General features: G+C 47.4%; 1 protein-coding gene across 6 annotated transcripts in view; it reads left to right on the top strand.

The window, feature by feature from the left end:
- The window catches only part of LOC132382063 (rootletin-like), a 130,666-nt gene that overhangs the window by 55,692 nt on the left and 60,079 nt on the right, over nucleotides 1-14,895 (top strand). For all 6 annotated transcript variants that reach the window (XR_009508191.1, XM_059951907.1, XM_059951906.1 and 3 more), the window contains exons 10-16: nucleotides 1,294-1,390; nucleotides 2,631-2,735; nucleotides 3,562-3,810; nucleotides 8,412-8,611; nucleotides 9,744-9,926; nucleotides 11,114-11,258; nucleotides 11,669-11,815. Coding sequence is in view for 5 of the 6 variants with exons in the window: in XM_059951907.1 (XP_059807890.1) it covers nucleotides 1,294-1,390; nucleotides 2,631-2,735; nucleotides 3,562-3,810; nucleotides 8,412-8,611; nucleotides 9,744-9,926; nucleotides 11,114-11,258; nucleotides 11,669-11,815 (1,126 nt within the window). In the remaining variant the exon portion in view is untranslated. The remainder of the gene's footprint in view (nucleotides 1-1,293; nucleotides 1,391-2,630; nucleotides 2,736-3,561; nucleotides 3,811-8,411; nucleotides 8,612-9,743; nucleotides 9,927-11,113; nucleotides 11,259-11,668; nucleotides 11,816-14,895) is intronic.

Genomic DNA, 14,895 nt, shown 5'->3' with positions numbered 1-14,895 from the left:
TAATTGCCACTTTGCACGTGAGGTGCCTTTTCAGAGATCTTACCGGACTGGCCCTTGGTAGATTGCAGATCTCGTGGTTCATCCAGGGCTTCTGGTTGCAGAAGACTCTGGATGATTTTGTGAGAAGTTGCCCCACAAGTCTCTGTTAAATCTTTCACCATTCATCTTAAAGCTGCATCTTTTAGTTTTTTTAGTTCAGAGATGTTTTAATGTCGTCAGGTTTGGTCTGTTGGTACTGCAGTTGCTGTTTCCGCCAGCAGATGGCGCTGAAACCCTGTTCCTCTCTGACGAGGGCTCCCTTGCATTTGCCAAGTCTGAGCTGAGGGGGCCTCGGGCTGGAAGGGAAGACATTTGTCTTAGTTTTGTGGATGCTAGAGAGTTTATCAGCTGCTAATTGCAATCACCTCCACACATTCAGTTCCTGGGGTGGCGAGGCAGTGTAGCGGCTAGCTCACGTCGCCAGCTGCAAGAACGGAGTTCGATTCCTGCCGCTGGCTGTAAGGAGTTTGTGCGTTCTCTCTGTGACCACATCTTCCTCCAAATGCTCCTCTTTCCTCCCACATTCCCAAAGGTGTATGGTTAGTGTTGGTAAGTTGCTGACATGCTCTGTCAGTGTCAGAAATGTAATAACGCTTGCAGGCTGCCCAGCACGATCCTGAACAGATTTGATTGGACACAAACGACGCATTTCACTGTATGTTTCAACGTACATGTCACAAATAAAAGATCATCTTTAACTAAACTAAAATGTTGTTGTCAAGTTCATAAAAATAACTTGGTTATTAAAGGCGGCTGAGATCTGTTCCTATGAGGGACTTGGCTTCACCCAGTTGCTCCTATATTCCCAATAAATCATAAAGCAACGTTGGTACAGGGGGAAATGGCCTGTGTGAAACTCTTTTCTGAAACCGTAACTCTGATCTCAAAACTGATTACAGAATGAGTAGCTTCTTAGCTGTAATATACTTGAGTCTGAGATTATAAAAGATGCTGTCAAAAGCTAAATACTTCTTTAAGGTGCTGGTTTACTTCATGCCCCTAACTTTAGCAGTGACTGAAAGATGCATCCTTCTCACCGAATAAGCATCTCCCTCTGCCCGCACTGCATTCTCTGGAGCTCGTCAGGGTTGCTGGGAGAGTGTATGAGTTCAGACGGAGGATATCTCCTCCCCGGCTTTTCCCCAGTTTTCCCGGTGGGATGAGCTTAGACCGTCGGTTCGGAACGTTCTAATGCCTCTTACATTAGCTTCCAGCCCAGGTGAAGCACGATGTGAATGCCAGCATTTCTTTCAGGATCACGGAGCTGATGGTGACCGTCGAGCGACTGAGGACTCAGAACAGTGAGAAGGAGAAGACCATCAATGGCCTGAGCCAGACGGTGGAGAACCTGGTGGGTGAGAGAGGGAAGGGGGCCAGGTCCTAATGCCACCGACGGCAATGTATCAGTAGCAGCTCCACGTCATTTTAACCCAGAGTTAAATCTCCGGGTACTCTTAATTGAATCCTATCGCCCCATTCCAAAAACAGGTCTATAGGAGCAAGAGGCCTCATAATCTTGTACCACCATTGTAAAGCAAGGCTTTCTCATTTCCAGTTTAAGGCAAAGCCACACTGATACCTCCTGGTCTTGGGATCCAGGTAGTGGCTCATGTTGCTTGCTACTGTGTCAACTGGTGGGATTTCTCAAGTGACGAGGTAGTTTCAGTGCTGAGAAATGTCCCCTGATGGTTGAAAATTGTTATTAGTGAGGGCACCAGCATCTGAGACGTCCTTCAACATGTTTTTCCTCCCCACCTCTTAATTCAAAGAATCAAAGTACATTTATTATCAAAATGTGTGTACAGAATGCAACTCTACGATTCATCCTCCTGCAGTCAACTGCAAACAAACACCAAAAAGCTTCAAACACCCAACGTGCACAAAAAAGAACAAATTGCACGAACGTACCAAGTGAGTGAACAGCACACAGAGTATCGAACGCCAAACCAGGAGTGCAGTAAGATTCGGTTTAGTTTAGCTCAGCGCCGTGCCGCTAACCCACCGCAGGCTGCAGGGCCGTTCATCGCCGCATCGATCGCCCCCATCAAACCGCTCAAAGATAGCAAAAGAAATTAGCAACCAGAATCCAGAAACACATGCAACATGAACCTCAAATTCTCCCAAAACGGGTCTGCAGCTTCACTGCCCCCAAGATTCCTGCACTTTCCTCTGACGGCAGCTAGCGAGAGGGAGACCGTTCAAACGCAGGCAGACGGCCCATCCTCTGCTCTTGTTCCCAGCGACTTCAACCCTGCCCGACGGCTCCATCAGAGAGAAGCCATGGAGTTGATCACAGGCTCAATCTCTGCCTCCAAGCTGCACACTGCACCCCAAACCCCATCGAACTCCCTCGGAGACAGCGAAGCGCCAGCTCACTTAATCGGCCCAAAAGCGCACCATCAAAATGTACGTCACAGGTTCCAGTCGCGCACAGTTTAGTCGTAGAATCATATTTGAAGGGAGAAGAATTAAAAGAAATAAAATAACCCCTTTCATCCTGGCATGCAACAGCTGAGCCACACGTGTTGAGTTGGGGGCTGAGAGACGGTGTGCTTGCTGGGTTCATGACAGTGGCTCATTTGCCCTGGCAGGAGTCAAGACGAGCCGAGGCACAAGACGTACAGGATGGGACTCAGTTTGAGTCCGTGAAAGCAGAGGTGGAATCTTTGCATCAAATACTGAGAGACATTACCCAGGTGAGTGAAACCTGGTCCCGATGTGGTGCTCTAATAAATTTCACCGCAGTTCGCTCATGGGCTTCGGTGGGCAATGCCGTAGAGTAGTCAGTGTTTAATTACCTGGTCACAGTCGAGACAGTGCTGGTGTAGCTGCCGTTAGCTTCAGCATCCCCTGGGTTAGGAGAAGGAAATCGGATTAAAGCACGTCCAAGACTGCTCGGCGCTCTGGGTTGCTTGTTGTTAATCATTGCAGAGTCGCAGTAGTTCAATTCAATTCAAGTTTAATTGTCAGTCAAACGCACATGAATACCCATGACTACAGCCAAACTAGACAGTATTACTCTGGGGCCAGGGTGCAAAACACAGCACCACCAGTCACACACAGCACAAAGCACACACAAGCTAGCAAGCACGTGTAAAATACAGCCGTCAAGAAAGAAGTCCAGACCCCGAGTCCACGTACACTGCTGAATTCTGCAGTTGACCCGGATGCGGCTTGTCTTCTGCCGAGCGAACACTAGGGGGCAGCACCGACTCCAGCCGGGAAGCTCGTGGTCAGTAAAGACTTTCAAGCGTGTTCAGTCCATGTGTGATGTGTCATGTTATCTCGGTTATCCGTGGCACGTTCCCCACCTGTTTATCGTTAATGGCCTCTCTGTCATATTGTAGAATCCTCTCCGAGGAGTTTACCAAGTGAGAGTTGATAGCTCCCTGGGGAAGGTTCTGTAACCCGGCTTATTCAAGACGGGACCTGTATTTGACTTTGGATTGTTTGCTGTTGTGGTGGGGGCTCTGGCGCTGGTAACTGGGGTAACCGGCCCCACTAACCATGCTCTCTGTGCAGGTCATCATTACTGATGCCGACGGTGGGGCTCAGGCCGTGCCCGCTGAGCGGACCGGTGAGGTCGCCGAGACGGACTCCTCTCTGTACAGCCCCCTGGGGTTCTCGTCACGCCTGCGCACGCCGTCACCTCACCGGCGCCCCTCGCCCCGCCGCAGCCACTCGCCGGGACACCGCCTGTCACCCGCCATCGCCGACTCCATGTGCTCGGCCATCCAGGGCGCGGTGCAGAAGAAGCAGCTCCAGATACAGGTTAGGAAATACTGGGCACCTTGGTCACCCACGCAGAGCCAACTCCATCGCAAAACGTTTCACCCGGACCGGCCGTTGTACACCTCCGAGTTCTGAAAGACATCGTGGAGGCATTGGCAATGGTCTTTCAAGAATCACCTGGTTCTGGAAGACCGGAAAATTGCAAATATCACTCCTCTCTTCAAGAAGGGAGAGAGGTTGAAGAAAGGAAACTCTAGGCCAGTTAGTCTGACCTCAGTGGTTGGGAAGATGTTGGTGTCGATCGTTAAGGATGAGCTCTCAGGGTACTTGGAGGCTCGTGATAAAATAGGCCGTAGTCAGCATGGTCTCCTCAAGGGGAAATCTTGTCTTACAGATTTGTTGGAATTATTTAAAGAAATAACAAGCAGGATAGACAAAGGAGAATCAGTTGATATATGTACTTGAAATTTCAGAAGGCCTTTGACAAGATGCCACATGTGAGGCTGCTTAATAAGCTACAAGTCCATGGTATTACTGGAAAGATTCTAGCATGGATAAAGCAGTGGCTGATTGGCAGGAGGCAAAGAGTGTGAATAAAGGAAGCCTTTTCTGGTTGGCTGCTGGTGACTGGTGGTGTTCCACAGGGGTCTGTGCTCGGAATGATTCTTTTTATGTTATATGTCAGTGATTTGGATGATGGTTTTGTTGCATAGCTTGCAGACAATATGAAGATAGATGGAGGGAAGGTAGTTTTGAGGAAGTAGAGAGGCTACAAAAGGACTTGGACAGATTAGGAGAATGGGCAAAGAAATGGCAGATGGAACACAGTGTCTGAAAGTGTATGATCATGCACTTTGGTAAAAAGAAGTGAAAGGGTTAACTATTTTCAAAATGGAGAGAAAATACAAAAATCTGAGGTGTAAAGGGACTTGTGAGTCCTTGTGCAGGATTCCTTAAAGGTTAACTTGCAGGTTGAGTCTGTGGTGAGGAAGGCAAATGCAATGTTAGCATTCATTTCAAGAGGACCAGAATATAAAAGCAAGGATGTAATGTTGAGGCTTTATAAAGCGCTGGTGGGGCTTCACTTTGAGTATTGTGAGCAGTTTTGGGCTCCTCATCTTCCAGCGTGTGCTGAAACTGGAGAGGGTTCAAAGCATGAAAATGATTCCAGGATTGAGTAGCTTGTCATATGAAGAGTGCTTGATGGCTTTGGGCCTGTATTCACTGGAATTCAGAAGCATGAGGGGTGACCTCATTGGAATCTATCGAATGGTAAAAGCCTCTACCGAGTGGATATGGAGAGGATGTTTCCTATGGTGAGAGTCTGAGGCCAGAGTAGAGGGGCGTCCTTTTAGAACGGAGATGAGGGGGAATTTCTTTAGCTAGTGAGTGGTGAATCTGTGGAATTCTTGGCCACAGGCAGCTGTGGAGGCCAAGTCTTTATGTATATTTGAGGTAGAGATTGATAGATTCTTGATTGGTCAGGGCATGAAGGGATACGGGGAAGAAGGCAGGAGATTGGGGCTGAGAGGGAAATGGGTCAGCCATGATGAAATGGTGGAGCAAACTCTATGGGCCAGATGAGTAATTCTGCTCATACATCTTATAGTCTTATGGTCTTCATTGTCACGTGCACAAGTACGGCGAGGGACGGGTGCAATGGAAAACTTGCAGAAGTACCTCAGGCATGTAGGTTCAGATGGCAACGCACAGAATGCAAGTTACACAGTGCAGTAAAGGGACTTTGCAAACCGAAACACTAGTGCAAAAATAAAACACAATCATAGTGTTGTAAAGAGCATGCTAGTACGAAGAAAAATCAAAGACACAAAGGCAAGTCCACAGTAGAGCGAGAGGTTGCTGAGGTAGGGTTAGGGTAGTGCAGAACCTCATGGGTGTTAGAAAGAAACAAGAGAAAATCTGCAGCTGCTAGAAATCCAACCAACACACACAAAATGCTAGAGGAACTCAGTGGGCCGGACAGCACCTATTGAAAAAGAGTATTGTCGACGTTTTGTGGCGAGACCCTTCAGCAGGACTGAAGTTCCTCCAGCATTTTGTGTGTGTTGGTTGTTGGAAGGAAACTGTTCGGGAAGCTGGTGGTGTGGGACTTCTGGCCTCTGTTTCTCCTGTCTGATGGTAGCAGTGAAAACAAGAAGAATTGTCAGTGCTGAGCAAAGTCCCGTCCCATTTCCCTCCGCTGCTGCTTCTGTAAATTGCCAATTTCGGACTCTTAGTGGGCATAGGGTAAATACTGTAGTCACTTCCGGCCTGAATGTACAATTGAACCGTTGTCAGATGGACACAGTCCAGCCCTGAGGGAACCTCGTCTGGCTTCCCCTGTCGAACAGTACAGTGTGGATGCAGGCTCTTTGACCAAACAGGTCCAATATCCCGTGTTTGGTCCACATCCTCCAACTCTCCATGGTACCCATCCCATTGCTTCTTAAATGATATTATTGCGTCTGCTTCTGACCTGCAGACTCACCTTCTAGGACTCTTTACAACTCCTATCCTCAGTTTTAGTGTTTATTTGCGGCATTTCCCTTCTCTTGCACGTATGTATCTTTTTTGCTTACGTGTAGTTTCTCGTAAGTTCCATTGTAATATCTTCCCTGTAAATGCCTGCAAGAAAATGGATCTTAAGGCAGTATATGGCCCTCAAGTCCCTTCTAAATATTTTCCCTGGCTCTCTAAACCCTTGCCCTCTAGTTTTGGACTCCTCCTCCCTGAGGAAAAAGCTGTTACCACCCACTTTATCTATGCCTCCCATAATTTTTTTAACATTGCCCCTCATTCTCCTGCGTTCCAAAGAATAAAGATCTTGCCTGGCCAGTCTCTCCCGATACCTAATCCTGGCAACGTCCTCATAAATCTTCTCTGCACTCTTTCCAGTTTAACCATGTTGTTTCTCTAATAGGACAACTGAATTTGTACTCAGAACTCCAAGCGTAGCCTCACCAGTGACATCTCCAACGGCAGCGTAATGTCCCGACGCCTATTGTCAGAGCCCCGACTGACGGCCAGAATGCTGAAAGCCTTTTTCACCACCTGTCTACCCGTGATGTGAGCTACACACTTGTACCCCCACGTCCCTCCACCCCACTCCCTACCATTATCGTGCAAGCCCCAGAGCGCTCCTCCGTTGGAAAGCACGTCCAGTCACGCTTCTGGTGTTCAGCCCTGGCCAGCTCGGCGCAGAACGAGGCGGCTGCTGCGTTCGGCCCCACAGAGGCACAGCAGCAGCTCCAAATCGAACCTAATCAAATTCAAGTTGAATTATCGTTGAATAAGGCCGAACAAAACAGTGTTCCCCTGGGGCCAAGGTGCAGAACGTACACAACAACGGATAGCAAACACACATGTAGTCATGCTAAAAACAAATGTAGGAATACACCAAGTCCAGCGACCCAGGCTCGATCCTGACCTCAGCTGCTGTCCGGCACATCTTCCCGGCGACCTGCTGGGATTCCCTCCCATGTTCCAAAGGGGTGTCCGTTGCTAGGGGCGTTCAGGAGCTTGTGTGGAAGACTGGATTAGTGAGGGAAAGAGATTGGTGCTGGTTTCTTTGCGAGCCAGCACAAACTCAAAGGGCTGAATGGCCTCCTTTTATGTTGTAAGGAACTGTGAGAACATGATATTATCACCACCAATGACAGGAGCAGTACTTAGACGATGGGCGGTCATTTTCCTAATCACTGTTGTCACACTTGTAGCAACAAGACAGCCTGCCTCATTATTTAGCCACCTGGCTTCTGGATTATGCACATTTTCCAAACATCGCCATGGCTTCCATAATACCTGTAGGAGGCTGTGAGAGAGACTGTGAGAGAGACTGAATATTGAAAAGCCTAGGTAGAGTGGGTGTGCAGAGGATGTTTCGAATAGTGGGCGAGAGCTGAACCAGGGGGCTCAGTCTCAGAACGTTGGCAACGACATCTCCTCGAGAATCGCCACCTGGATAACCTCACTCTCCTCAGAACCGAACTGATCACTGAACGCAACCCACCGGTTCGCTTTCAAGGATTCTACCACTCATGTTCTCAGTGTTATTTATTGATCCCTCTATTTATCGTTTTTCTTTATATTGGCAGTTTGCCTTCTTTTGCATATCGGTTGCTTGTCAGTCTTGTGTGTAGTTTTTCGTTGTTTCTATTGTATTTCTTTGATCAACTGAACATCCACGAGAAAATGCGTTTCAGAGGAGTGTACTGTGACTTACATAGACTGCGATAATAAATTTACTTTGAACTTTAGAGCAGGGATGAGGAGGAATTTCTTTGGCCAGAGGGTGGTGAATCTGTGGAACTCATTGCCACAGACGGCTGTGGAGGCCAAGTCACTTAAAGCGGATGTTGATGATTAGTAAGAGCAGGAAAAGGCAGGAGGATGGGGCTGAGAAGGAATATAAATCAGCCATGATCGAATGGCAGAGCCTGGTTAATGGACCAATTAGCCTAGATCTTGTCCTGACATATGGGCAGGATCCGACCAACAAATTTAGAGCCCTGCACCCTTGGTATAACAATGCCCAACTCTGTAACGCTGATGTTACCATCCAAAACGTTACCAAAAGTTGCCATCCAAAGGTCTCTCATCCTAACTGTACACAGACCGTTCACTGGGCTCTTGTCCAACAGGAACTGCGTGCTAAGTATGAAGCAGCCCAGGACTCGGTGGCCAGCCTGAAGAAGTACCTGGCCGACAGCGAGAATGAGCGCCGGGCGCTGGAGCAGCAGATCCTGAAGCTCAGGGAGGAGACCGAGGACTTGCTGAGGGCCAAGGATGATGCCAAGCGCGACGCCAATCGTTTCCGCTCTTCTGCCGACCTGCTGGGAAGGTGAGACCGCGTGAGAGGCCACTGATCTGATTTATCCCCTACCCAATAGCGATGTCCTCTCGCTGCTATTGGGACCTCTGCTGTGATGAAGCTCCCCTAACAAAACTATAGAACAGTACAGCACAGTACAGGCCCTTCGGCCCACAATGTTGCCCCAACCCTTAAACCCTTCCTCCCAATAAACCCCACCTTAAATTCCTCCATATCCCTTATGCTTTACATACTTTTTCTTGCCCCTCTATTTGAACTAGAAGTCACAACCCGAAAATTGTAAAGCATCATTGTCATAGATTCAGACAATGCAAGAGCAGGCCTTTCGGCCCACAGTGTCTTTGCTGTCCATCAAGTACTTATCTCTGGAGATCCCATTTAATCAGCACTTAGTCTGTAGTTACTGTGCCTCCCTCAAGTGCTCCTCCCGATGTTACGTCAGCATTGTGAACAGTATTTATCGTCACTTAGTTTAAAGTGTTTCTTCACCTTATTATACACTCACTAAACTGTTTTTTGTTGTTGCCATTCTCAAACTTAATATTTTCTTCACATTTAAATCTTATGTTTATTTTGTTTACTGGCAGGCCCTTCGAGCCACCCTCCAATTTAATCCCAGCCTAACCACAGGACAATTGTCAATGACCAATTAACCTTATTCATCTTTGGACTGTGGGAGGAAACCCACGCGGTCGCAGGGAGAGCATGCAAGCTCACAGGCAGTGCCGGGAATTGAACCTGGGTCGCTAGCGCTGTAAAGCGTTGTGCTAACCACTACGCTACTGTGCCACCCGTTATTTTGACTTTCAAAACAAAGTCTATAAAACAGCGATGGACTGAGCGCAGGCAGCACGATAGCTTAGTGGTTATCGTAACATCATTACAGTGCCAACGACCCAGGTTCAATTCCCGTTGCTATCTGTACATTCTCCCCGTGACCGCGTGCGTTTCCTCCGGGTGCTCCAGTTCCCTCCCACATTCCAAAGGCGTTCAGGCTAGTAGGATAAGTGATCACAAGGTTGTAATTGGTGACGTGGCTGGAGAGGAACTGTTACCATGCTGAATCTCCAAATAAAAATAAAATTAAACTTTGGTGGATCCGCCTGAAAAAAGTTGAACGATCGTTACCTGTCCTTCACAGCGAGAAGTCGAACTTGGAGAAGACCCTTCAGTCTCTGCAACTGCAGACTGAGATGGCGCAGCAGGAGAATGAGAGGCTGCAGCTGGCCAACGGGGAACTGCAGCGGCAGCGAGACAACCTGGAGGACGAGAAGGAGGACATTCTGAAGGACAAGGAGAGGGCGCAGAAGAAAGTTGACCGAGGGTGAGTCATCCTCACTAAGAGGTAGAAGTGCGATCAGACCATTCAGCTCCTGGTGCTCGTTCTGTCGTTCAGTATGATCATTGCTGATATTTTTACGTCAGCACCATTGCATTAACCCCATATTTCTTAGTTCCCTTAAATATCCAGAACTCTTTCATTCTCTATCCCGAACATACTCAGAGACTGGCGTCCACTTGGGCAGAAAATTCCAAAGATTCACAAAACTCAGGGTGAAGAGATTCCTTTTCAGCTCAGTCCACAATAGCCGACCCTTTATCTTGAGACTGTGGTCCCTGATTCTACCCTCCCCAGCAAGGGGAAACTGTTGTCAGGGTTTAACACGTTTCAATGTATGTAAAGAGCATAGGTCCAATGTTGTTAATGGACATCACCACATCTATCTCTTTCAAAATCTTGTGATACAGTTCATTGTACCTTGGGGATTTAAATGCAAAGAGTGGACTAATTGGGTGTGCTTGGATGGATTTGAACGGGCAGACCTGCCCCGCATCATTGGGCAGATACAGTGTTGAAACTGTGCTGGGATCGCTTGGCTGGAGGCACAGCAAGTGCTGGAGTTAAGACAACTCAGCTGTTGTCTGATCCCATTTAGCTTTCAGATATTTCTCAGTATTAGATGGAGTAAATTGACTTGGCTAGAGAATACTTAAATGCAATAGTGAGGATCTCAGGAGAAATTCAAAATGGAACATCTATTTGGCACTTCATGGTTTGTATGTTTTACCTTTTCCTTAGCACTTAAACGCTGGGCTTCACCAGTTATATTCTCTACAAACTTTCTCCTGTCTCAATGTACGAGGAGCCCACGTTAATTTTTTTTTGCTTATTCTTATGTTTTTACTGGATACAGCTTTTACACGTCTCTTTCTATGTTTCCTGATGGACTCCTCTCATATTCAAGTTTCACCTTCCTCATCGATACCTCGGCCCTCCTTTACGTGCTCAAATTGTCCAATCGTCAAGTTGCCAGTTCCGGCAACATTTTCAGCCTTTCCCTTTCATCTAATGCTACCCTCAATTCCCTTTTAGCTGCATATGGAGTACACGTACTATGAGCTTTTGTGTCTGTAGTGACTTGTGTTATTTGGGCCTATTTTGTATTCTTTAAACGTTGCTGTCTCTGGGATTAGATGTTCCTGAACATCCGCGTAAATTTCTCCCATCAGCCACAAGTTGATCGAGCAGCTGGAAGGGAAGAGCTCGAGTGTGAAAAAGGAGCTGGTGCAGGTTAAGGAGACATTGAGGCAAGCTTCATTGGACAGGGAGGTTCTGGAGAGCGAGAAGGCTGAAATTAAAGAGGCACTGTCCAAGGTAAGCTTGGAACATGAGGCAGGATGCACAAGAAACTTGTGATTGTACACAAAACTCTTATTTTCCAACGTCCATTAGAAAAACATAGACAAAGTATACAAGAAAGAATAAAACTTCAGGCTTTTCTACCTCCTGCCTGATGGTAGCTGTGAGAAGATGGTATGGATCTTTAATGATAGATGATGCCTTCTTGAGGAGGCATCTAATGCTGATACCTCCAGTGATGGGAAGGGATTTGCCTGAGTTCTCTACTCCCTGCAGCTTCTTCTGTTACCGTGCATTCAGTTTTCTCTATCGATCGGAGATATTTGCCTGTTTTGTAGAGTCAGGCCGAGCGTAAAGCTGGGGAAGTGTTCAGCTTCGAAGCTGAGTCGCTTTTAATATGAATGGAATTGTTTGCTCCCACTCAGGTGCAGAGTGCCAACGCGGAGATGGAGGTGGCCCTGAGCAAGCTGCGGACAGAGCAAGCCTCTCTGCGGGATTCTCTGTCCAAGATGAGTGCCTTCAATGAGGGGCTGGCCCAGGACAAAGTGCAGCTGAACAAGATCATCCTGGTGGTAATGAAAGCATTCATTTTTCAAGCTCCTCTCACCTCGGCCCACACATCCTTGTCTCCTCCCCCTTGTGGGGTGCACTTCGACCGGAACTGGTCGTTCACTTCGTTAAAAAGGCCAGTCATCGTTCTACAACTCACACATACAAATTGCTGGAGGAGCTAAGCAGGTCAGGCAGCATTTATGGAGAGAAATAACCAGTTGCTTTTTCAGGCTGAGATCCTCCGGTGAATCCTGATAAAAGGGGCTCAAAATGTCGACTGTTTATTCCTCTCCATAGACGCTGCCTGACCTGCTGAGTTCCTTCAGCATCTTGTGTGTGTTGCTCCAAATTTCCGGCATCTCTTGTGTTTATTCATTATGACTCAGTCTTGAGAGAGAAAGTGAGGGTGCTGGTGCTAGTTGTGCAAGCTTTCGTCAGGACGGTGGAGCAGGGATCCAATCTCAGACCCAGTACTGTGTGCACTCAGTGATATTAATTGAGTAACAAATCCAAGGTGCAAACAACATCAACGTCAAAGTTCAGACAGAGATCAAAACATCCAGAGAAATCCAAAAACCAGAATCAGGAATCAGGCAGAGTCGATATAATACAGACAGACAGAGTACAGATACAAATGCTGGAAAGGCTCAGGAAAATTCACTGGCACAATCTGGCAACAAACAGGTGAAAATGCAGGACTGAAATGCACGGAGCAATAGACAGAGAGGCAGATGATAGGTGGAGCACAATGAGACACAGGTGGCAGCAATACAGGTAATAATGAGAAACAGGTGAGAGACGGTGATACAGGGGCCAGAGTGGAGCAGGAGTGGGGACAGGAGCACATGACAATACAAAACCACAGACTGACAGCCAGGGGGAAACACACAAAAAGACAGAGTTCAGCTGGAGGTACTGACGGCTTTTTATTCAGAGCCTTGCTTACCCTTCCCCTCCTAACGTTCCAAACAGAACCACTAGCCCTTTGCCACGGTATGGTGCACACACCTCCATCCAACGTGCAGGGACATTGGCCCTTTCTTGGGCTGCTCGTTTCCTGAGTTCATGAGCAGGCAGGCCGTGAGTTGTTTTAGTAGTATCGGGGTGGGCGTAGCCCAGGCGTTCCCAACCTGGGGTCCACAGACCCGTCAGTTAACGGTAAGGCTCTGTGGCTTGAGAAAACGGTTGGGAACCCCTGTCGCAGGCTGATTTGTGAGCAAGTTCGCATCGAGCTCAGATTCGGGTCGAGTTCACATTGATGATAGATTCAGGTCACGTTCAGTTTATTGTCGTGGGATGAGGTACAAATACAGTGAAGAACTTACTAGTTGCAACATTGCAAGCACCACGCAGTATATAAGTGATACATAATATTATAACCGTACAGTGGAGAAATAACAGGAGGACCGTAATAAAATTTTTAAAAAAGCATACAGACGATCGAATGCAAGTCTGTGACAGCGAAGAGGCGGCCTGCGGTGTTCCATTGCTGAGGCAGGGTTAGTGTTGTGCGGGGAGGTCCGAGAATTTGGTGGCAGTAGGAAAGCAGCTGTTCCTGAACCTGCTGGTGTGGTACGTCTGTGCTCCTGCCCGATGAGCGGTGAGGATCCTCGAAAACGGATGCGGCTGGAGTACTCTGCAGAGTACTGGATCGCTTATCTGAAGAATGATGTTTATGCAGAGGAAGTGGTTCAGAGAAGGGATTATTATCGATTAATATGTGAGTCAAAGGACTGGGTAGTTTTGGCTTATATGCAAAGGAGCGTAGAAAAATGAGGGAATTGGATTGAAACATTTTAGATCTTGACTGGGTGGGTGTGAAGAGGATGTTTCTCTTCTGGGAGGATCTAGAACAAGGGTCACTGTTCAGAAATAGTGTCACCCATCTAAAACAGATATGAGACATTTTTTTTCCTCATAGCTTGTGAGTAATTGGAATCATCTTCCTCAAAGGACAGTGGAATCTTTGAATATAGTGAAGGCGGATCTAAATCGAGTGTTGGAGAGATAGTGAGGCTCTTCGACCTAGTGGGTCCGTGCTATCAACCATCCATTTTACACTAATCCCAATCTCATCAGCACCAGGGCAATTTACACCCTCTGACTGGTAGTCACAGTGAGAGCATGCAAACTCCACACAGACAGCAATTGAACCCAGGCCTCTGGTGCCGTGGGCAGCGGCTTCTCTAACTGTGCCACAGTCGTGTTAGAATCAGAAGCATATTTAATATCATCAGCATATCTCGTGAAATTTGCTGTTTTTGCGACAGCAGTACCTTGCATAATAATAAAGGCAATGAATTACAGTATATATAAGGTCTGATTCTACGTGTGTGTGTGTGTATATGTATGTATATATAAAATGTGTCTGTGTATAGATATATAGATAATTAAATAAGTAGTGAGGTAGTGTTGTTCATGGGTTCGATGTCCATTCAGAAATCTGTTGGCAGAGGGGAAGAAGCTGTTCCTGAATCATTGAGTGTGTGTCTTCAGGCTCCTGTACCTCCTTCCTGATGGTAGCAATGAGAAGGGGGCATGTCCTGGGTGCTGGAGGTCCTTAAATATGGACGCTGCCATTTTGACGCATTGCTCTTTGAAGACTTTCTGGGTGCTGGGGGGGGGGGGGTTAGTGCCCAGAGTGGGGCTGACTGAGTTCACAACTTTCTGCAGCTTCTTTCAATCTTGTGCAGTGTCCCCCTCCCCCATACCAGCTGGTGATGCAGCCAGTTAGAACATTCTCCATGGTACATCTGTAGAAATTTACGAGTGTCTAGGCTGACATACTAAATCTCTTCAAACTCCTAATGAAATATAGCTGTTGTTGTGCCCTCTTTGTAACTGCATCGATATATTGGGCCCAGGATAGACCCGCAGGGTTGTTGACACTTGAAATTGCTCACTCTTTCCACTCCTGATCCCTCTGAGGACTGATGTGTGTTCCTTCATCTTGCCCTTCCTGATGTCCACAATTAGTTCTTTGGTCTGACTGATGCCGAGAGCAAGGCTGTTGCTGAGCCACCACTCAACCAGCTGATCTATCTCGCTCCTGTACGCCTCCTCGTCGCCATCGGAAATCCTGCCGGCAGCAGTCAGCAAA

Source organism: Hypanus sabinus, chromosome 27 (assembly GCF_030144855.1).
Source record: "Hypanus sabinus isolate sHypSab1 chromosome 27, sHypSab1.hap1, whole genome shotgun sequence".
NCBI classification, from domain to species: Eukaryota; Metazoa; Chordata; class Chondrichthyes; order Myliobatiformes; family Dasyatidae; genus Hypanus; species Hypanus sabinus.
This window is presented reverse-complemented; position numbering and strand designations above follow the sequence as displayed.